Raw genomic sequence first — 23,854 nt, forward strand, 5'->3', positions numbered from 1 at the left:
TTGCTATCTATTACTATAGCGGATCTACTGAGCTTTATCACACTCATCAATCACCCTGTATATTGAATTTAAATTATTTTAGGACGAAAAATTTTTTTGTCATTACTTTTTAAACCACAGAACTGTCTGGCAATTACAGTTCATATTTCTAATAATGTTTAAAAAGTAATGACAAAAAAAATTTTTCGTCTTACAATAATTTTCAATTCGATATGTTTACCTGTACAAGTGTGCTGAGCAGTAATGAACGCAACCTGTATCAGTAGCCAGATGGCCGGTACTGTGTTCGAGGAAGCATAGGGAACAATATATGAAAGAATCAGCCGTTTTAAAATGATTTTTTTTTTCGACGTTGCTAGCCCTTGGTCCATTATTGTCTGATAAATTGCTGAAGTTGATTCTGGTTTCATAAATCTATGAATCTTTCACCCTTGTTGTTCCTGGCATCTTCTTCGTATTTTCCTATTATTTCATTCGCATCTTTTCTTTCTACTATACTGTGGAAGACAACCTAGTTGAAGGAAGAGACCCCTATTAACATTATTTCCCTAGATTGACTTATTTCTGATATTTCTTCGTGAATCTGTTCAAAAAATGCGTCTTTTACGTTGGCTAGTGCGTCGTATACGCCAATAATTTTTAGTTTATATCCGTGAAGACACATATTTACTTTAATTAACCTTTCACGTATTCCTAAGTTGTTATAAACTTTCTTGGTCTGTTAATCATCAAAGAAATGTCCAGTTGAGTTCTATATTCTTTTGGTACTCCACTGTAGAAATAGTCATATTTTCCTAGATTTTCAGAGCCGTTATAGTCTTCCACAATTTAATTTATTTTATGTGAATTTTTTTGAATAATTTTCTGTTTATCTGAACATTTAGTTGCCCGTGCGCGTATTTCCGCAAAATGATTAAATCGCATCCTAACTAAATAATACAGTTTTAACGTAGGCGATAGATTTGATCTACCTACATACGAAAATACAGATGTTGCTAGTTTTTATCTGTCATCTTTAAAATAAGTGTAGTAAAGGTGTAATTAATGCAAATAGGTAAAAAACATTAGCAAGGTCTTTCTAAGTCCTGATTGTGATTTGTTTTTAAAGCACACAAATAATTGGAGTGTGCCAAGTATGATTTTCTTGCGTTGGTTTCATTTAGTGCATATTTTTAGAAATACATTGAAATTTGTTTAATATTAATTTCATTGTCACAAGATGGCAGCACTTTATAATATTTAGTCCTGGCGGGATCTATTTTGAGGACATTTTTCATAACAGTCTATTTTTTTGCTGGAATCACTTTGGAAGATGTATCAATAATTACTTCTGCTTCCTTCTTTTATGTTGGCTTTAAGGCTGTTTCTTCTTCAATATTAGCCTCCTAAATTGTTTAAGTTATCGCACCATCTTTTTCTTGATCTGCCAATACTTCTTCGTCTATTTGGTGAGTTATCTCGTGCTATTGGTTCTGTCTTATCCTCATTCTCTGCCATTTTACTAATGTGTTCGTTCCACTCCTGTTTCCGTTTTGCCACCCATCCATTTATGTCTTCTATATTGCATGATCTTCTTATGTTTTCACTTGTCTCCCTATCCAACAGACTTTTCCCTGATATTCGTCGGAGTATTTTCATTCTGTTGAGTTGTTTCTAGTAGTCGTCTGGTTTTAGATGTGTCAGGTCTTGTCTCTGCCGCCGTGTATGTCAATATAGGTCTAATTGCTGCTTTATATATTTTTGCTTTTGTGTCTTATCTTAGGTGTTTGTTCTTTCAGATTGTGTCACTAAGAGGTCCCGCCGCTTTACTTGCTTTTAAGCTTTGTTGTCGTACTTCCTCGTCAACATCTCCGTAACTGGTTATATCTATTCCCAGATATCTACACCTTGCTTCCTGCTTTATTATTTTCCCATCAATTTCGATTTTACATCGTAGTGGGTATTTAGATGTCATACATTTGGTTTTTTCTGCTAATATTATTATATTGTATTTCTTGGCTGTTCTATTGAAGATGTGTGTTAATCTTTGGAGATCGTCTTCTGTCTCGGCGATTAATGCAGCGTCGTCTGCATAACATAATATTTGGATTTCTTTATTCCCCATTCTGTAACCACGACCTTTATGTACTGCTTCTATTATTTCGTCCATTATTATATTAAAGAGCAGTGTGCTTAACGAGTCACCCTGTCTGACCCACTTTGTACTGGTATAAACTGCGTTAGTTTTCCATTTATCTTTGCCTGTATTCGATTATGAAAGTAGATGCTTTCGATGGTTTGTATAATATTGATTGGTGTGGTATGTTTCTTCTATACAGTAAATGAAAGACGTCTTCGACTTGGATGCGATCGAAAGCCTTTGTCAGGTCTATAAAACATAGATATGCTGGTTTATTGTACTCAATGGCCTTTTCTGTGATTTGTCTCAGTACAAATACGGCGTCTACGCAGGATCTTCCGGATCTGAATCCTTGTTGTTCATCTGATAAAGTTGTTAGTTTATTGATTTTGTTGATTAGGACTTTTGAGGTTAGCTTAAGTGCGGTGTTCAGTAGATTTAAACCTCTATAATTGTTGGGGTCTTCTTTGTCTCCTTTCTTGAACGTTGGTATCATTATGCTGTTTCTCCAGTCTGGTATCTTGCAGTGCAATATTAGTTTTTGTATAAGTTTTGTCATCTCTAGGGTTATACTTTCTGTATCTCTATGGCTATCTCTACTTCCTGAACACTGATTTCTATTTCGTGTCTTAATTCAGGTAGGTTATTGTTTTGATTATTACTTTCCTTTCCTTTAAGCAGTTCCGTCAAGTATCTTTCCCATTCGTTTGCTGGTATGTTATTGTATTCCTTCAATTCTGCCATTTCTTTCCGTTGGTTTCTTATGAATCTCCATATTTGTTTTTGTGTTCCGTAGAAGTCGCTTTCCATCCTTTTTTAAACTGTTCCGTGTTTATTTATTCATTGTTAAATAATTACGATTATTAATTTTTTAATTATCATCTGAGAAAAATTGAAATTTTTGCTTTTTGCTCCCCTTTTTTTGCCTATAACTCGAAAGATAGGATTGCTATAGTATTGCTCATATAAAAAAATTTAAAAGATAAAAGTTTCGTTGTTCAATTTTACATAATAATTGAAAGCTAAAAATTTAAAATTTAATGTTTATTGTTTAAAAAATAACAATAATTGGGAAAAAGTACAAAAATGGAATTTTTCCTTTAAAATTTTTCGACACCTTAAACATAACCTACAGCCTTTATATTCAGCATACAAAAACTATATGTACTTACTTTATAGGTAATACAACTGAAACTTGTGCTAAATTTCGTTAGGATCGATTAACAGTTTTCGCATAATAATTTTGCAATGCAGTGTCCGCAGAAAAAATGGCAAATTTGCAAAATTATGCACAATTAAGCACTTAGCACAAGTTATAAATAATAAGACTAAGTTTTCACTCTAATGGCATATAAGACAACATAATGCTATTCTACACCCCACCAGAATGAAAACAATGGGAACCTTCTCTGGTTACACCTCCGAGGCTTCTACAATATGCAAGCCATACGGATGCTGAGACTAAGGAAGATGAGGGAATTCTACAATTTACAATTCATGTCCCATCTGCTTAGCGCGGTAAAGTTCCAACGAGAATGGTTCCCTTCGTACTCCAATCAGAGTAAATGTAAATAAAAAATGAGTAACCATTTTCAATTTCGTTGCAAAACGAAAATACAGCCGAACCATATTCCAGTCCAATCAGAGAGTGCATCAAGCACCTCTACCGGTTTCGAAACTTCTTAGTCTCTCATCAGGAGGCACATATGTTGCTCTCCCTGATCCAACCAAAACAAAATCCCAGCGTGTAGTCCCGGATTGCAACGAACGAAATGGCATAGATGCCCTAGCGACAACTGCTACAACAAGACTAAGTTTTCACTCAAATGGCATATAAAACAACATAATGCTATTCTACACCCCACCAGAATGAAAACAATGGGAACCTTCTCTGGTTACACCTCCGAGGCTTCTACAATATGCAAGCCATACGGATGCTGAGACTAAGGAAGATGAGGGAATTCTACAATTTACAATTCACGTCCCATCTGCTCAGCGCGGTAAAGTTCCAACGAGAAAATGGTTACTCATTTTTTATTTACATTTACTCTGATTGGAGTACGAAGGGAACGATTCTCGTTGGAACTTTACCGCGCTGAGCAGATGGGCCGTGAATTGTAAATTGTAGAATTCCCTCATCTTCCTTAGTCTCAGCATCCGTATGGCTTGCATATTGTAGAAGCCTCGGAGGTGTAACCAGAGAAGGTTCCCATTGTTTTCATTCTGGTGGGGTGTAGAATAGCATTATGTTGTTTTATATGCCATTAAAGTGAAAACTTAGTCTTGTTGTAGCAGTTGTCGCTAGGGCATCTATGCCATTTCGTTCGTTGCAATCCGGGACTACACGCTGGGATTTTGTTTTGGTTGGATCAGGGAGAGCAACATATGTGCCTCCTGATGAGAGACTAATAAGTTTCGAAACCGGTAGAGGTGCTTGATGCACTCTCTGATTGGACTGGAATATGGTTCGGCTGTATTTTCGTTTTGCAACGAAATTGAAAATGGTTACTCATTTTTTATAAATAATCTTTTTGGCTTATGAGTAAATGAAGTAACGAGTTTTACACGTACGTATATAGAACTTTGAAAGACGCATCCTAAAAAAAACAAATGCATTCGGTTTATTGGTTGCCGAGATATGGAAGCTTAAAGTTATTAAAAAATATTAGTTGCAAATAATAAAAAGATTGGACGAAAACCTGCAGTTTGTCATGCATGGGCTCAAATGTTTTGATTATTGTCTGCGCTGCAGCGGTCAGACATATAAAACTATTAAGCTAAATAAACAAATAGAAGAGGTTGAATAAGATATGGAATGTTAGAAATTTTAGATGAAACTTCAGATGAAGAAGGGAAAAAACCATAAACATCCAAATCGGCGATGAAGATATTGAGATACAAAATTAAGATAAGAAACACCATTTTTTGCATTTTTTCCCAATTGTTAGTATTTTTTTAAATAAGCATTAAATTTTTAATTGATATCTAAACAAATATGATGTAATATTGAAAAACGAAACCTTCTACAATTTTATTTGTAAGAGCAATTATTTCTCGAGTTACATGCGCAAATATGGACACAAAAAACAAAAATTTTGGATTTTTTTTTCAGATTTTGTTAAATAAAAAATTAAGCAAACGGTTTGCGAATGGCGCATTTCATATTGATAAAAGGTACATGCTGAAGGGAGTCCACAAAAAAATAGACTCCTATGGAAAAATGTCCTGTCAATATTACTATACTGTTAGTAGTATTTATTTATAACGTGACTGAATCTGTGATATGCAAAAATAATTCAGTGGACGTTTACCAGAAGCTGATATATCTACTTTTGGTATTTTTCAGAAGAGCAAATTCAAATTTCCACATTTCTATGACGTCCATAAAATCACATTTTTAGCTTATATGTGGTGATTGTGGTGAATTCATAAAAATAGCTGTACGAAAATTAAACTCAAAATCCAATATGCTATTTCTAAAACTGTGATTTTATGGACATCATGGAAATTTAAATTTACTTCCCTGAAAATGGATATATCAGTTTTTGGCAAACCACCACTGAATTATTTTGCTGTCACAGAACTCATACCTTACATATAACTGTAATAAAAGTAATAAAATTATATTTCATTTCACGCTCAAAAGTAAAATTAGAAGATGCTAATTGTAAATAATCATTTATTTCCAAGCTTTATAACTTTTAACCTAAATCCGGGATCTCATGGAACGTGAAGTGGCACGCCAAGAGAAACAGAAAATATGTATGTATTTCTCTTTGCCGACGTGAACTGGTGAGGAGTGCCGCGCCACGTTCCACGGGATGCCGGCTTAATAATATACCTCGACCTGAAGATCTTATCGTTCTATTTTTACTAATTCATCGGTAAAGGCTAATACTGTTTCTTATAACATAAATACACTGTTGTATAATATTCTATGTATTATTTAATAGTAGCAATAACATAGATTTTTTTTAAGTTTATTTATTTTATGTGTTATGATTTATAAACAGATTCCAGCACTATTCTGACGGAAGACACTGACAGTTTTATTATTGGACAGAAAGTTTGGGTTTCCGGAACGAAACCTGGACATATTGCCTTTATTGGTGAAACACAGTTTGCTCCTGGAGAGTGGGCTGGTATCGCACTAGAAGAGCCAATTGGTGAGTATTTTATTTGATTTCTTTATATTAACTAGTATAGAAACTCCCAGGTTTTGTGTGTTATCATAATCACCCAGCCCTTTGCTTCCACTGCTAGACATTGGCCTCCATCATTTTTGCCCATTGTGCTCTATTTTGAGCACTTTGCATCCAATTTCTTGACATTTTCTTGAGATCGTCAGTCCAACAAGTAGGGGTATTTCTCTACTTCTTTTGTCTAATCTCGGCTTTCACTCAACTATTCTCTTCGTCCACTTTTTGTGTGTTTTAGATATAATGAATTTGTGTGTAAATAGTCTGAATTGACTGCTATATGTACTTTCATATGGAACAGGCAAAGATCATATTTTATATCGGCCACATGCATTAGTACTATCTTTTCACTAAGGAAATAGCGCTACTATTTTTTAATGTTTTCTTACTTTTGCCAAACTGATAATATCAAGCGGAATATTCTTTCTTTCAGTCATTCGCCCTTTCTTTTGCCACTTTCTCCTACCCTTTTATTATTTTTTAGGTCCCTTATTATTTCTGACTTCCTTCAAAGTTAGTCCCTCGCACGTCCCTTCTTCATCTTCTTGTGAATTCTCATTTCCTTCTAGTTCCTCTTATTGGTCTGTTTTTAACAGATCTTTTCTTCTCTGTGCAAATTATTTTAACTTCTCTTCTTCTAGCCACATAGTTTTCGATCGTATTTTGAGTCTTTTCTCTGTCTCTTTGTAGTTTTGCCCCCCTGTTTTTTCTTTTACAGTGTAAGTGCCTCTAAACAGGTGCTCCGATGAGGCTAATTAAAGCCGAAATATGTATAAGCACAAGAGGCCCTGTTCTGTAATCAAATTTGAATCATCTTTACTTTCATATTATTTATTATTTTAAGTGAGTGTCAGAATATTGTTTTTTGATCAATTGTTTTGTTATTTTCAGGTAAAAATGATGGATCTGTTAATGGTATAAGATATTTTCAATGTGAACCCAAGAAAGGCGTGTTTTCGCGATTAACTCGACTAACAAAAGAACCTTTAGAAGGTGTTAGCTATGCTACTACTCCATCACCCGAAAACGTTATAAGGAATTCGATTTCTCCCACTGGTAGTACCCATGGTCTTCTAAAATCACCAGTATCTGTATGTAAGTAATATGTATTGATATGTTGAATGATAGAAATTTCTAGAACGGTTTAACTTTTAACTTCCTCTGAGCAATCATCTTCAGGAAAGGGCGGCACTTGGTATGAGCTGAAGAACATTCCAGTAAGGAATTTAATTTTATGTAGGTAAAGAAAGGTGAAGATGTTGAAAATAATGATGTACATATTTTTTTCAGATACCTCAGGAGCTGTCTTTTTTGTCTCAACAGCTTTTTTCAGCTCCTTCTCAGGCAAAACACTTCTTGTCTCTGGCATCTGGTCGTAAGACGTTTTGTATTAAACTTTTTCTATTTATTCTTTATTCTTTTTATTTTCTATCTCATTAAATTCCACCAGGAAGTCCCATTCTCTTAATATTCTTCATTAACGTCCCTAAACTGCAGACATTTCTTATCATCCAACTGTATAAACCTAACAAGGTGGAGTTGGTAATAGGATTTTCAGTTCAGCCTGTTCATTTTTTCCTCGGACTTGAAGCCCAGGTAGCTGCCTTGACGCCCAGTATTGTTCAGCACTACACCTTGAGTCCTAGGGAGTTCTTCAAGCGTAACAACTTTCCACTCAGACTTTTTTTCAAGAAAATCTTGTGTGGTATTACAGGACTTTCTCTCAGCACATCAACTTGACCAACGGTTTAACTTCCTTCGTCTCGAGGAATACATGGAACCTCATCGATACATTTTGTTACGGCATTTTTGATGGGCCTTATTTCATTGTTAGACACCATTTTGCCAAAATAGTTTTTGAGGATCACTTCATCATCACAATATTTTAAGCAGTTGCTGCTTTCTCATTTTTTTTTGGAATTTTCCCATCGAGAGCACTCCCGATAGACGTAAATCACATTGCAGTCGGTGTCGCATCAGTTTTTCCTCAAGAAGGTCTTGAGGTTTCCGTGGTTTGATGGTCTGCCTTGTATCAGAACATGTTCCTCAGCATCCCTCATGTTCACGAGCTTATTTGTAGAGCTATTGATAAGTCTTGTTTTATAATTCGTCAGAGAAATATATTAATAATTAGTTTGGTCATGGAATCAACAGTTTAGACCAAGACAGAATATAAAACCAGTGCCTTGACAGGATCCGATCAGTAGTGTTTATTATCTCCTGAACTGGTAAATATGGGTGGACCACGTTATGCGGATGGATGAAAGCGTTTCTGCTATGCTAAATGGGCCTGTCGGAAAAAGAAGAAGAAGGGGACAACATAAACTCAGATATCTGGACGATGTGCAACACTTAAGGGAGGTTGAAGTAAGGGGATGGAAAAGACTGACAGTCTGTAGAGAAGGATAGAAGAATGTTTTGAGGCAGGACAAGGTTCATAAAGGGCTGTAGCGCCAACTGATGGTGACTGGTAAATCTATCGACAGAAACACGAGTCAGAGAAAATACCGAAGATGAGTTATCAGGGGAAGTTAAAAGCTTGACAAGTCTAGTACTACGCTAGTTAAAGCATAGTTTTGAATATATTAGTTTTTCTACTAATATTAACCATTTTGTGCATAATTATTGTTAATAATTATTATTATCATAAAAATATAATGCCTGGTTGCACCAACAGATATTAAGCTTAAGAAGTGCCTTAAGCAAAGCTTACGAAATGTACACGTTGCAACATTGAGTCTTAGATCAATTATAAGCTTGCCACAATAGATTTCTACGTGGATGGAATCTTAAACTTCGTCTCAGTTAAGATCTGTTTAGATAAGAATCGAAAATTATGATGCAACGTAAGTGAGACTTAAAGCTGCCCTATCTATAAGTTGAGCTGGGCTAAGCTGGAGCTTAAGATTTGTTGGTGCAACCAGGCATTAGTGTTTTATGTAAATTTGTCTAGTTACTGTATTCTTCCCCTATTAAATCATTGAAGCTCATGTTTATGTTGTAGGTGGATCAAACTTAAGTCTTATATCATCGGCTTCCCATGTGATCGATTTCAAAATAGGAGATCGCGTTATTATCAAAAGTAGCCAAGGCTCTAAAGTGGGTACTGTAAGATATATGGGTATTACCGAATTTGCAGCTGGAGAATGGGTTGGGGTAGAGCTAGATGATCCTAGGGGTAAAAATGATGGTTCTGTTAACGGAAAAAGGTAGGTTTAAAATAAAGTAGGTATATTCACTCATGGTTCAAAGATGTAGGGATATACAACAACCAGTTTACATGTGTTTTATTGATTTTGAAAAGGCCTTTGACCGAGTCACCCATGACAAATATGTGTCTTGCAACAGGTGGGAATTGATGACCAAGATCTCCGTATTAGCAAAAATTTGTATTGGCATCAATCACACATACGAATTGGTCAGAACACGACGGAAGCAGTGGAAATACGACGCGTACTGAGGCAAGGATGTATTTTTTCGCCTCCACTTTTTAATATCTACCGTATCTTCCGTCAATTCCCACATCTTGTAAAACATTCATGATTTTGTTGTGTTGTATTGTGTCAAACGCCTTTTGGTAATCGATGAAACTAGCGTATACACGATTATGTTCATTATTATAATACTGATATTAATTTGTTTGGTTTTAGGTACTTCGAATGTCGACCAAATTTCGGTCTGTTCGCACCCATTACGAAAGTAAGCAAGTCTCCTTCAAAAATAAAGCCCGGTACTTGCCAAGTACACGGTACCGGATTACCGCCTAGCGGCATAAAGCGTATGGGTTCTAAAGAATCTCTAATGTCGAGTATGTCAACTACCAGTGCTGCATCTAACGCCAGAAGGGTAAGACTAGGATTGGCATCGTTAAGTCCAAAGGTAGGCTCAGTGTTGAAGAGATCACATAAAAATCATGACAAATTTCTAGTTGTTATCGATGAATCGTGTATATTTTGTAAATCCGATGTCTTCCGATGATGTTACATACTACTGTATTTTGTATTTTGACAACGAAACCCGATTTGGGCTTCGAAACGTTAATAAAATCATTTTTTTGGTAAAATTGTGGCTTATTTCCCATTAAAAGTAATTGTTTATAAAAGTTTTGACAGTTTTGTGGTTTGAAAGTAGTTAGAATTTTTAAATGTCAAAGTTCTAAAAATCGTAGAATAGAAATGAATCCCAGTGACGAAGAGTTACATCTTTTTTTATTTGTTTATCGTAGATAAAATATTGTATGAAACTGCGTGAAGTACTTTTTATGAACTTACGCGATTTATAGCACTCACTCCGTTGTCGCTCGTGCTCTAAATATCGCGTGCGTCCTCAAAAAGCATACTTCACGAACTGTTTCATAAATAACTATTTTATGTAGTAACTAAGTACTAAGCGTGAAAATAATTTGGCATGATTTTTATATTGATTATATAAATTTTAAAAGTTTCAACACGAACCAACCTATGTGTGAGCATGTAAAGTTTGAATTATCTTTAGCTTTACCCAATTAATATTTCAAATTTTATTGGTATGATACTACATTATGATTCTCAATTAACGACTTCTTGAGTTGAGTTTTATCAAGTCCCTAAAAGATTAGTACATATACTTATAATAATATATATAATGTCCCAAAAGGAGCGAAACGCTCGAATATTTCTCGAAATGAACATCGGATCGAAAAACTGAAATCTATCGATTGACACTAAACACGACCCCCCACTCCGCCCCTTGGAGGAGGGGTGGGAGTAACTTTAAAATCCTAAATAAAAAAAAAACCATTTTTAATTGCAGATTTGGATTCCTTATGTAAAAGTAAGCAACTTTTCAACGAGACATTTTTCGAATTGTGCATAGATAGCGCTATAATCGGTAAAAACGATTTATCGTGATATTTACCATAAGTAAATTATAGAAAAAGTCTAATATCTCGAGAAATACACTTCCAAATGAAAAACCAAAAAAAATGTGTTTAATATTTTTCAAAAATCTATCAAATGGTGCCAACACGACCCCCACTCCACACCCTGAAGGTGGGGTGGGGGTGACTTTAAAATCCTAAATTTGAACCCCCGTCTTTTATTGCAGATTTGAACTCCTCATAAAAAAATAAGTAACATTTATTAGAAACATTTTTTAGAATTGTTGATAGATGGCGCTAATGAATCTACCGATTATTTTCAGTTTTTCGATCCGATGTTTATTTCGCGAAATATTCGACCGTTTCGCTTCTTTTGGGACACCCTATATAATGAAACCAGTAGCGCACCTAGAATTTTTCTGTGGGGAGTTGTCTTGGGCACAAAGACAAGTTACATTTTCCTATTATTCTCTATATATTTTCCATATGCCCTGGGGAGTTAACCCCCAAACCTCCCTGGGTGCGCCACTGAATGAAATCACTCTTTGTTCTAAGATTGTTTCTTATGCCCCCTTATAGATTATAAAATCTTCGAAAATATTGTATTTTATATGAATGGCTTGTCTTAAATTAACAACCTTTTATTTTTTTTTTGTTGCGTTGCTTGAGAATGTTGTTTGAATATTTTTTTAATGTCAAAAATTATTTTATGAATTGTTTTTTTTTAATATTATTTTTTTGAATTTTTCACGCATGTGTTGGTAGTTTTGCTTCTTTTATAGCATAGCTGCAATATTTTTTAAACTATTATCGTTTTGGAATACTTTTTATACTTAAACTAATTTCAATCGCTTTTTATGAAAGGACTCGTTGACATAAACTTTCATAACTTGACATAAACAATAGGCTTTTTGATAAAAAAAAACAGAAAGATCCAGCAAATACACCCAAAAAATACTTAAAAACCGCGTTTTTTACATATTTCAAGAAATCTATATTAAAAAAACCTTTTTAGTAGCAGAGGGAGGGACCGCTGCCTAAAATTGCTCTGAGTCTTAGTTTTAAATCACATAGAATGTAATAAATGAAAAAAAAAATGAATTATCAGAGTGAAGGCATTTTGCCTATCTTAACGGGGGTATCCTTTCTAAGATCTTGTATGGCAAACATTTTTTCATAAAATGCCTCATATATTTCCTGAAGAAAGATAGCGTTTGTTTATCATAGAGTTTATCATAAAGGCGAATTTTTCAAAATCGTGACAAAAGTCCTTGCATATACAAGCGATTTATTTGTTAAACATTGAGTAATTCTTAAACGATAATAAGTGTGCTGTTTTTATACTAATAACATAAATCTGTATTTACCAGAAAACTACCCCTAAGACGTCCAGCACGCCCATTCCAACAAGGACAGCTCTACAGGTAACAACTTATTAACTCACGATGAAGTTACTGTCCGACAAAGATAGCTTAATCTATCACTGTTACCAACTTCTATTAACTATAACCATGGGTTTGGTTTAAGAGATAATGCTTTTTAATCCAAATAAAGTTTATTTATTTGTTATCATTGAAATAAAATTTACTTACATTGTTGTTAAATTATTTTCCTTTTTATCCAATATTGTATTATAATTATTAATAAACGAACTGACTGTGTTTTATTTATTTATTTATTTATTTATTTATTTTTGGTACCATACGAAAATTCGTTAAGTTTTAATAACCCCTGACTGTCTGAATATAGCATATGTTATTTTCTTGAAATGACTACAAAAAAGTGTTCCTGTACTTTACTTCGTTACTTGTTCTAGCAGCCTCACACGAATCTACTGATTAGTGAGAGCGCCAGTTACTTAATTGGCGCAGTCGCTAATTACCAACTTCATTAAAAAAAGAACTTTATTATAAATAAATGCAACATAATAACTGTTGCGATTATTTTGGGTTAGGGATGACAGCTTTGACTTAAACTGTCCGCTGTGCTAAAAAAGTTAATAGCCAATTTTCTGCCAATGTTTGAAGCACTGTCGAAGACAAGCAAAAATACAGTTTTAATTGATAATGTATTTTACATTCATTTAGATAAATATACAATAATTAGCGCAAAAATAGAAGAAAAGTACAAATTATATTGTTTCGAATTTGTAATATAATAGTAAGTATTTACTGGTAAAATAGTTACCAGAGAACGGCAGTTCTCGCCAGTGGCGCACAACCCCCCTAAATGCGACACTATACAGGGTGATCAACTTCTGTGACAAAGTCCAATATATTTGTTATTATAAAATATATGAAAAAAAGTTGTTAATGAAAGTTATAGATACCTTTAATGTACACATTTTAAAATTAGTGAGAAACATACAGGGTCCTCCATAACACGGTGCCAAACTAAAGTTATGTTTTTTTAAATGGAACACCCTATATTTTATTAAAAATCTGGTTTGTCCACATTTTTCTGATTAAAAAGATATAACACCTGTCTAGGGTTATACTGAGTGTTTCAAAGTTATGAGCACTTTTTTCAAAAAATCATACTGATTTGATCGCCCTGTATGATTCTAACAGTACAATATAAACTTATTTTTTTACTGTTTTTGACTGTCAATATTAAAGTAGTTTTGCAACAACATACAATTTTTTTATCAGTACACAAATTTTATACACGGTAAGTCAAAATGCAAATAAAAGATTTTATCCATATTTTTAAATGGAACACCCTGTATTTTATATTACCATCGAAAAGTTCTTTCATTATACTTGCATATCTTTTAAATATTCCCTATACCTAAAGTTATTCGTTTTCGAGATATTTTAGTTTAATTGTTGATAAATCATAGATACGTTTATTACAGTAAATTAATTACCCTTAATATTAGAAACCTCCAATGAGTTTGTTAATGGTAATTAAAATTAGACTGCATTTCATTTTTTCTCCAATTTTATGGTAAATTCTATACAATAACGACAGTTTTATATTTAGTAATAAAATGATATTAATTTTCCGCGAAGAAATGGGAACTATAAATTGCTGCAAGTTCTTGTTTAAGGTGGCTTTGAAGTAATTGACACAAGAACTGTCAGATGTAAGATTTTAATTATCTGTACGTTTTTACTTTTGTTATTGATTATAACTGTTTGCCATATTGTTATAATTGTTACCTAACAATGAATTTTAGTCGTGAAGAAATGACAAGACATTATACGGATTTTCGGAGAGTGTTTCAAAAACTCATTAGTTGCCACAAGAATTTATAAGGAACGGTGTCCATAGCGTCAACAACCAAATAAGAGAACATTTGACAACTTATTAGACAGGTTTAATCGTACTGGTTCTGTTTATGAAGCAAAGGAAAAACAGAAATCATTATTACGGATGAAAATGAATTAAATGTTTTACTGCCTGTTACAGAAAATCCTCATAGAAGTATTCAAAATATTACAAGAGAGCAAGATATAAGTTATGGATCAATCCAAAACATACTCAAGAAAAACAACATGCACCCATATCATATACAATTACATCAGGATCTTGTTGGGGATGATTTCGAACGAACATTACAATTTTGTCAATGGTCACAAAAACAAATATTTATACTGAGAGATTTTTTGAGTTTGTCCTTTTTTTTTGAGACGAGGCAACATTCCACAAAAATGGTAGTGTAAACAGATAAAATTTTCATTATTATTCCACAACCAATGCATACTGTGCTCAGACATATAGTCAAACGAGATGGTCCTTAAATGTTTGGGGTGGAATCATAGGCAATTACGTTATAGTTCCTTTTTTCTTTGAGGAATCGGTAAATGGTGAGGTTTATTTAAATTTTCTAGTGAATCATTTACCTATTCTACTTGAAAATGTACCATTAAATATCCGCCAACATATGTGGTACCTTCACGACGGAGCCCCTGCTTACCAAAACGCACTTCTCAACGGTGAACTCGATGAACTATTTCCTGGAAGATGGATAGGAAGAGATGGGCCAGTTCACTGGCCACCCAGATCACCAGAATTAAACGAAGGTGACTTCTTATTTTGGGGTTATATTAAGGACATAGTGTATAGGGCACCTCCAACAATAGTTGACGATATGAAAATAAGGATTCAAAACGCCTTTCAAAGTGTCACACAACAAAAGCTTACAAACATTAGTAGGTCTTTCGAAACTCGTCTCTAGGCTTGTGTAGACGTTATGGGAGGTTATTTTGAACACCTTTTATAACATAAGAGGTACTTTGAACATTTTTTTTATTTAATTTAGTTTTTTTTTTAATAAATTAAAGTATTGTTATTAATAACTAAGTAATACATGCTGTTATCAACAATAAAACTAAAATATCTCGAAAACTAATAACTTTAGGTATAGGGAATATTTAAAAGATGTGTAAGTATAGTGATAGAACTTTTCGATAATAATATAAAATACAGGGTGTTCCATTTAAAATTATGAAGAAAATCTTGTATTTACATTTTGACTTACCCTGTATACAATTTGTGTAGTTATAAAAAAATTGTAGATTGTTGCAAAGCTACTTTAATATTGACAGTCAAAAGCATTAAAAAAATAAGTTTATATTACACCGTTAGAAACATACAGGGCGATCAAATCAGTATGATTTTTTAATAAAAGTGCTCGTAACTTTGAAACACTCAGTATAACCCTAGACAAGTGTTATATTTATAGAATCAGAAAAATGTAGAGAAACCAGATTTTGAATAAAATACAGGGTGTTTCATTTAAAAAAACATAACTTTGGTTTGGCACCGTGTTATGGAGGACCCTGTATATTTCTCACTAATTTTAAAATGTGTACATTAAAGGTGTCTATAACTTTTATTAACAACTTTTTTTCATATATTGTATAAAAACAGATATATTGGACTTTGTCACAGAAGTTGATCACCCTGTATATACACGAAATTTTCAATTTTCTAAATCTGACTGAATTGAAAATTGGGCCAACTCCCATTTTAAAGTTCAGGAAAAGACTCACCCATCCATGTCAACCATCAATTTTGGTCCAAGGCTGTGGATTTTACGGCCCTTCCTATCTAGGGCCTGTTTTTCGTTCTCGTCCCCAAAACTCCCAAAAAACTTCGAAAATTTAAGTCCGACCTTTGCGGCTTCTGATAGTACTGATCATTACCTTTCCAGCGCATGTCTAATTTTAAAAATCGGTTATACCATTCAAAAGTTACCGAGCTCAGAAGTATGACTCAATTTTTATTTAAAAAGGGGAAAATGTTTGTGGATATGTATGTATGTGGCTGGAAAAGTTACACCGATTTGAATTTTTTTTTCTGTGTTTGAAGAGGGGGTGAGGGCCGATTCAGAACCGGTGTAGTTTGTGATTTTTGACCACCCATACGCCAGCTATAGGACTTGGTAGGTACAAAACGACATATTTTTTGGGGTCTATATCTTCGGTTCAAGAAGAGACAGGAGAACCGCAAATGTACCAAATCAATAGTGTTGAATTAATCTTTCAAATGGTGTCTAAGCCGTCAGGATCAGACATACACACGGCTCAGTATAGCCGAAAAACTGAAAAACTAAACTTTGAAAATTTTGGTTTTTCGACAATTACTCAAAATTTCAACCTACGAAATCGAATTGCGCCAATAACTGAGCGTTTGTAGAAGGACTCTAGACGAATCTAACGGTGTATACGTCATATCCGAGAAAATTCGAATTTTTAAGTTATAGGCTTCATAAGTATGATCAAATATATTTCCTGTGGGAAAAACCGGTTTTTCAAGCTCAATAATTCCTGTAATAGCTTCAGTTATCATACTTAACCTTAGATGCATCAAATACTACTTGTCAATACGTTTCAAACTCATGTTTAGTGATCAAAATCGGTTAAGCCGTTTAGAAGTTATTAAGCTACAAAAGTAAAATCCAATTAACGATTATTCCCGAAATGGTTTATGTAGTTGTAGTGATTACGAAAAATCTCGGGAAAGAGAAATGTGGGACGTAGGAGGATTTCCTGGTTGCGAAATTTAAGAGAGTGGTATGGGTGCAGTTCAATACAGTTGTTCAGAGCTGCAGCCAACAAAGTTAAGATTGCTGTGATGGTAGCCAACCTCCGATAGGAGACGGTACTGAAAGAAGAAGTGATTACGACGCTAAATTTGATCTGGCAACGGGTAATCCGAGTTCATTTACCGGCCATCCCAATATTTTTTTGCAATCTATTTCGAATAGAAAAAAAATCTAATGTACATTCTATGGACACTAGATCATTTTTGAGATAATGCGACAAAGGCGACCATTTATAAAGCTTAACGTGTAATCGAGAAACATTGCATTCAACTTCATACATTTAATTTATAAATAACTTTGAATAACTCCTGATACAAGAATAAAAAACCGCTAAACGCCGTAAAAATGAGTGGCGCATACAATATTCCAGCTACAAAAGAACTGATATGAATATTACGTGGCGCGAAAATGTATTTTCATTTTGATGCAAAACAAAATTCTAGTTTTATTTTAAAAGTTTTTCCATAATATTTGCTAAATTTGAAGTAACGCGCCACAAAAGAGTTTCAAAATTCAAACTGTATCAAAGTTCCTCTTTTGTGGCGCGTTTTACTTCAAATTTAGCAAATATTATGGAAAAATCTTTTAAAATAAAACTAGAATTTTGTTTTGCATCAAAATGAAAATACATTCTCGCGCCACGTAATATTCATATCAGTTCTTTTGTAGCTGGAATATTGCATGCGCCACTCATTTTTACGGCGTTTAGCGGTTTTTTATTCTTGTAACAATAACACTCAAAATTTTTCGTAGTGAGAAAATGAAAACATATTACCTTACAGTATAATCAAGAATGGTATGATCCATACCAATAATGACTCTCGTCAATATCTTCATTTTGATTGTAAATGATAACTGGATTAATTGCTTCGAAGCACGAACAAGTTGGCTAACAGTTATTTTTATTAACAGAATTATGGAAGTTTAACCAATGCCAGACGAATGGAGAAGCAGTATATTAGTATTCGTTTACAAAACAGGTACTAAATACAACAGGTACTAAATACTACATAAAACTAGTGAGTCACACTATAAAAATATGGGAGAGAGCAATCAAAATATCCGATAATAATCAGCTTGGCTTTATGCAGGACATATCAACAACAGTAGTTGCAATTTTCATTATAAGGCAGTTGATGGAAAATACAGGAATCATGAAACGAATGCTCATATTATGATATGCATCAATCTTGAGAAAGCATATGATACAGTTCCTCGAGATATTCTGTGGTGGGTACTCAATGAGAAAGCACTCCCCCGTGAATATGTAAAGATTGTGAGAGAGATATATGAGGGAGTAACAACTAGTGTTAGAACAGGTGTGAAGGAGATTGATAAATTTCATGTCAAAGTTGAATTGTACCAAAGCTTGATACTTAGTCCTTATTTATTCTACAGGATAACAGACGCTTAGGCAGGATATGAGCTAAAAGGTCAGCCCAGCTTTTCTCAACCGGTTTTTTTAGTAACAATTTTGATAAAATGCTGATAAAATTAAAATTTTTTAATATCTAATTATATCTTAAAATTGAAACATCAAAGATTCGATTGCAATTTACTAAATATCTCTAGAGTCACTTTGTGGGCAAGTACAGTTGTTTAAATCATCGCTCTACAAACAACTTAAACTGCATATAGACCAATCAAGTTAGTAAAAAATAAGCCGTTTTTCGACATAGTTGAAAAGACGAGGTTTGACAGTTGAAATGTGTAGTATGAAATATTACAAAAAGGCTACCATCTTGGGATTCATCAATTTTTTAGTGGAACAATTTTTAAATAAACAATCAAAACGTCAAACTTAGTTTTTTGCTCATAACTTAAAAACTTGTTTATTTAGAAATTTGACGTCCACAGGTAACTTTTTTAGAAAAAAAAGATACATCGAATGAGATACACCAAATTAAAATCGGTTAATAAACAAAAAAGTTATTGCAAAACGGACGACAAAATCACTGTTTTTGAATATTGTTAATAACAATTTTATTCTTTATTAAAATATGTTTAAATATACCTAAACTTGAGGGCATTATGGTGTTTGAATGGTGTGCAAAAAATGGTCCAGATCTGTTAAATAGTTATTGCAAAATTTAATTTGTTTTTCAAATTTTTTGAAAAACGAGCTAAGTTCTGAGGCTGGTCCAGTTAATATGGCTGAATGTATCTCAATAATCAGGGACTCATTTCCTTCGTTAAGATGTATACTAATACCCTATGAAAAACAAAGTAAAAAAAATTACATGTACGTACACAAAATTATTTGTTAATAAATAGCAGTTTTTAAGCTTATAAACAATTACAATAATTTCGTAGAAATTAGATCAAATTAAATTGCAATAAAAAATACTGAAAGCTGGTTAAAATACACAACTTCTAAAAAAAATTTTTAGGTCCTACGACTCTTGGGGTCTGAGATAGTCCCCTTTTTTAAAAAATCACTGTTACGTTAATTAACAACACTAAGATCTGAAATTAACCAATCTTTTATAAGAAAAGTCAAAGTTTTTAACAAAGTTTTTTACAAGAAAAAATGTTAAAAATTGTTTAAACAGTATTGTTATAAAGAAAGAGTATTTTGCGTTCCGACTAAAGTAAAAAAAATGATGGGCGCAGCCGAATGAGAATAAATTCGCGGACTAGCATTCGCTAGCGCTAGACCGTTGCAGCCCTTTTTTAACATTGACAGTATACTGGATTTGAAGCTTAATATTATATTTATATATTTTGGTAGAAACTTGAATTTTATGAATATTATTATGTTGCACATTTATTTAGTAAAATTATATTTTAAATAAATAGATTTAAAAAATAACAATAAAAAGGCCACAAAGTCAAAATATGCAACAGAAAAAAAGTTACGCGACCTTATAGACGAGTGGTACCTGGTACTCCCCAAAAAAAAAACGCTCATTTCTCGAGATATCAACCACGGTGTGGTGAATGGCTAATTTTGGTCTTACTTTATACTTTTTATGGTGGTGAAAACGAAAATGAGTTTTATTTTGAATTTTAGATGGGGAAACATTGTCAAAATCGCAATTTTACCCTAAAAATAGAAAAAATGAAATCGCGTTTTTCTTAAAATTAAAAGTTACACCACTTTTTTTCTATAAAACATTTTGTTCTCTGTACTCTAGATTTTAACTTAAAATTAATTAAACAGCTAAATTTCAAATTTTGTTACTCAACTTTTGCGATTACACTTTGCAATTCAAGAATCTGCACCTTTTACTTCAAACAATTTATAACTTTCTTTATGGCAAGACAGAAATATTGAAGCAGGTCCCATTGTCTTCAGAAAGGTGAGAAATATAAAATATCAGAAAAAATATTACAATGGAACAGAGTTGTAGCAAATTAAACTCAAAAAAACGTGATTTTTTTTTATTTTTAGGGTAAAGTTGCGATTTTGATAATGTTCCCCCACGTAAAATTCAAAACAACCCTAATTTTAGTTTTGAGCACCATCAAAAATATAAAGTATGACCAAAATTAGTATCAGTATCTCGAGAAATAAGCTTTTTTTGGGGTGTGCCGCTCGTCTATAAAGTCACATAACATTTTTCCTATTGCATATTTTAAATTAAATTTTTTTGGAAAACTTCTTCATAAATTATATTTTATTCCTGTGTTAATTAAAATTATAAACTAAAAAGTTTGTCACTCAACTTTTTTAAGTAAACATGAAACTAACGAAATCTGACGACAAAATGTTTAAAAATTAACAACTTCTCTTTTAACGTGTTGAGTCATTTTGGACAAATCTCATTGTTATCTAAATGATTCAAAGATAACACAGTAAAATTTTCAAAAGGAAATATTTACAGCGACCAAAAATACAGTGAGTTAAAATTGAAAAATCATCAAAATTGATTTTTCGCATTTTTGCATAAAATTTGATTTTTGAACATGTTCCACTAATTCTAGAAAAAAATTAACTCCATATTCGGATTCAGAGACCTCGAAAACTTAAGGAATGACGAAAATTTGTCATTCACCTTAAAGTGGATTTTTGTGGTCGGGATAACGTAATTTAAATAGTTGCTGCCGCATGCCGGTCGCCAACCGCGCCCACTATTCAGTCAGTCGACTACGCCCGCTATTTTTTACTTTAGCCGGAACGCAAAATACTCTGTGTTTAAAACACTCCTATTTAAACAATTTTTAACATTTTTCTTACTAAAAACTTTGTTAAAAACTTTGACTTTTCTTATAAAAGATTGGTTAATTTCAGCTTTTAGTGTTGTTAATTAACGTAACAGTGATTTTTTCAAAAAAAGGGGCTATCTCAGACCCCAAGGGTCGTAGGACCTAAAATTTTTTTTTGAAATTTGTGTATTTTAACCAGCTTTCCGAATTTTTTATTGCCATTTAATTTGATCTAATTTCTACGAAATGATTGTAATTGTTTATAAGCTTAAAAACTGCTATTTATTAACAAATAATTTTGTGTACGTATATGTAATTTTTTCTTACTTTTTTTTTCATAAGCTGTTAGTATACATCTTAACGAAGGAAATGCGCCCCTAACTATTGAGATACGTTCAGCCATATTAACTGGACCAGCCTCAGAAATTAGCTCGTTTTTCAAAAATTTTTATAAACAAATTCAATTTTACGAAAACTATTTAACAGATCTGGACCATTTTTTGCACACCATTCAAACACCATAGTGCCCTCAATTTTGGGTATATTAAAACGTATTTTAACAAACAGTAAATTTGTTATTAACTATATTCAAAAACAGTGATTTTGTCATCCGTTTTGCAATAACTTTTTTGTTTATTAACAGATTTTTATTTAGCGTATCTCATTCGATGTATCTTTTTTTTCTGAGAAAGTTACCTGTGGACGTCACATTTCTAAATAAACAAGTTTTTAAGTTATGAGTAAAAAACTAAGTTTGACGTTTTGATTGTTTATTTAAAAAATGTTCCACTAAAAAATTGATGAATCCAAAGATGGTAGTCTTTTTGTAATATCTCATACTACACATTTCAACTGTCAAACCTGGTCTTTTCCGTTATGTCTAGTAAAAACCTAACTTGATTGGCCTAATAACTTAAAAAATATTTGATCGATCTAGCTAAGATTTAGCACACTTCAATAACTCATTAATTGCTATATTTTCAAGTAAATATATTACATGGCATTATGCAAAAAACAAGAAGCATATCGGAATAAAGGTCGTTCGCCAACCAGATGGTCTGATGACATAAAACCGATCGACAAAAATTGGATGCAAATAGCACAAAACAGAAATACATGGAAAAGACTGAGGATAAATCCCAGCAGTGGATAGATCCGGGTTGAATGATGATGATGATGATTATCCAAAAAAACTTATTAACGTTTATAAACTACTTCAAAAATATGAGTTTTTTGTATTCGTCTCGGCCAATTGTGTATGTACAGTTACCGTCATTGAATAGTTTACAGGCTTACGTATCTAGGAGCCGATTTTTTAAATTTTTACCTCGTTTAAACGCACGTTTTACGTCAAAGAGACGTAAACAGTGGTGTATCTAGAATAGGAAAGTATGTACCAGAAATGGAAAGTATAGAAAGAAGTTTTTTTGAATAGAATGGATTATGTTATTAATAACGAAAATAAGGAAGTCTGGTTTTAAAATATCAATTTTACTTTAAATATATGTTATATAAATGATATAAAAAATATATGTTATATAAATAATATAATGATAAACAATGATAAATAATAAACAATAATTAATATTTGGTGGAAGCCCCATTATTGTCAATACAACTTTGCAGTCTTCTGGTCATAGATAGGGCATGAGACTCTTAATCTCAGGGTCGTGGGTTCGTGCCCCACGTTGGGCGCCAGTGAAACGAAATAGGACGATGGACTACCCCAGCTAACTGAAATAATATCCGAAAATATTACCTCAATCATCCAAGATAGCCATCGCTACACCCTTGCTTAGCTCAGTCTCTCAAGGTGTGTGTTAGTCTTGTCCTAATCTTAGAAATGAACTATGAAAATTCGGAATGAAGCAAAAAAAACAATATTTTTAACTAATCATGTTTATTGTTCATAAAAATATAATAAAAATGTGACTTATTAAAGGCATTAACAAATATATTCAAATTTTTGCCAAAAACTAACAATTTGTACATTATAATTATGGCTTTTGGTGTCTGGTTCGATGGTAACTTCTTGATGTCGAATGGTACTGCTGTAGACTTCTTATAGACCTGGGCAGATGTTCGGCCCTAGGCCCCTGCAGCTGAAGGTGTTGGGTGCTGTAGTCTGGATGTCATGGTCTCATTCTTCGCCTTAAAGTTGCATTACCGGTGATGTGTGAGGCTTAGCTTCCCGAAGAGGGAAAGGTTGATTTCTTTCTAAAAACTATAAGATAAAGACACATATCGATCATCAAGAAGAAAAACCAAAATCGAGCCTTTGCCAGATGATCGTAAAAAGTAGTAATTGACAAAGGAATTAAATAAAATTAATAGTGACAAAATAGTTAAATAATTTTATTACTAAAAGCATATCAATAGATGAAATGAAATATTTAAAATTAAGATAATAATACACGTGGAGAGTAACGTCGAGGTTAGGTAAAAAAAATCATATAAAATTAAAAGTAGACTAT

The 23,854-nt window shown here is 32.9% G+C and overlaps 1 protein-coding gene across 7 annotated transcripts in view; it reads left to right on the top strand.

Moving 5' to 3' along the window:
• Window positions 1-23,854, top strand: part of LOC114336846 (restin homolog) — a 169,696-nt gene that overhangs the window by 95,651 nt on the left and 50,191 nt on the right. For 5 of the 7 annotated variants that reach the window (XM_050661518.1, XM_028287231.2, XM_050661521.1 and 2 more), the window contains 5 exons: window positions 6,133-6,285; window positions 7,210-7,413; window positions 9,323-9,527; window positions 9,969-10,197; window positions 12,547-12,600. In XM_050661518.1, coding sequence (XP_050517475.1) covers window positions 6,133-6,285; window positions 7,210-7,413; window positions 9,323-9,527; window positions 9,969-10,197; window positions 12,547-12,600 — 845 coding nt within the window. The remainder of the gene's footprint in view (window positions 1-6,132; window positions 6,286-7,209; window positions 7,414-9,322; window positions 9,528-9,968; window positions 10,198-12,546; window positions 12,601-23,854) is intronic. The other 2 variants (XM_050661519.1, XM_050661520.1) reach the window with 2 other exon arrangements.

This window comes from Diabrotica virgifera, chromosome 9, assembly GCF_917563875.1.
Source record: "Diabrotica virgifera virgifera chromosome 9, PGI_DIABVI_V3a".
Lineage (NCBI taxonomy): Eukaryota > Metazoa > Arthropoda > Insecta > Coleoptera > Chrysomelidae > Diabrotica > Diabrotica virgifera.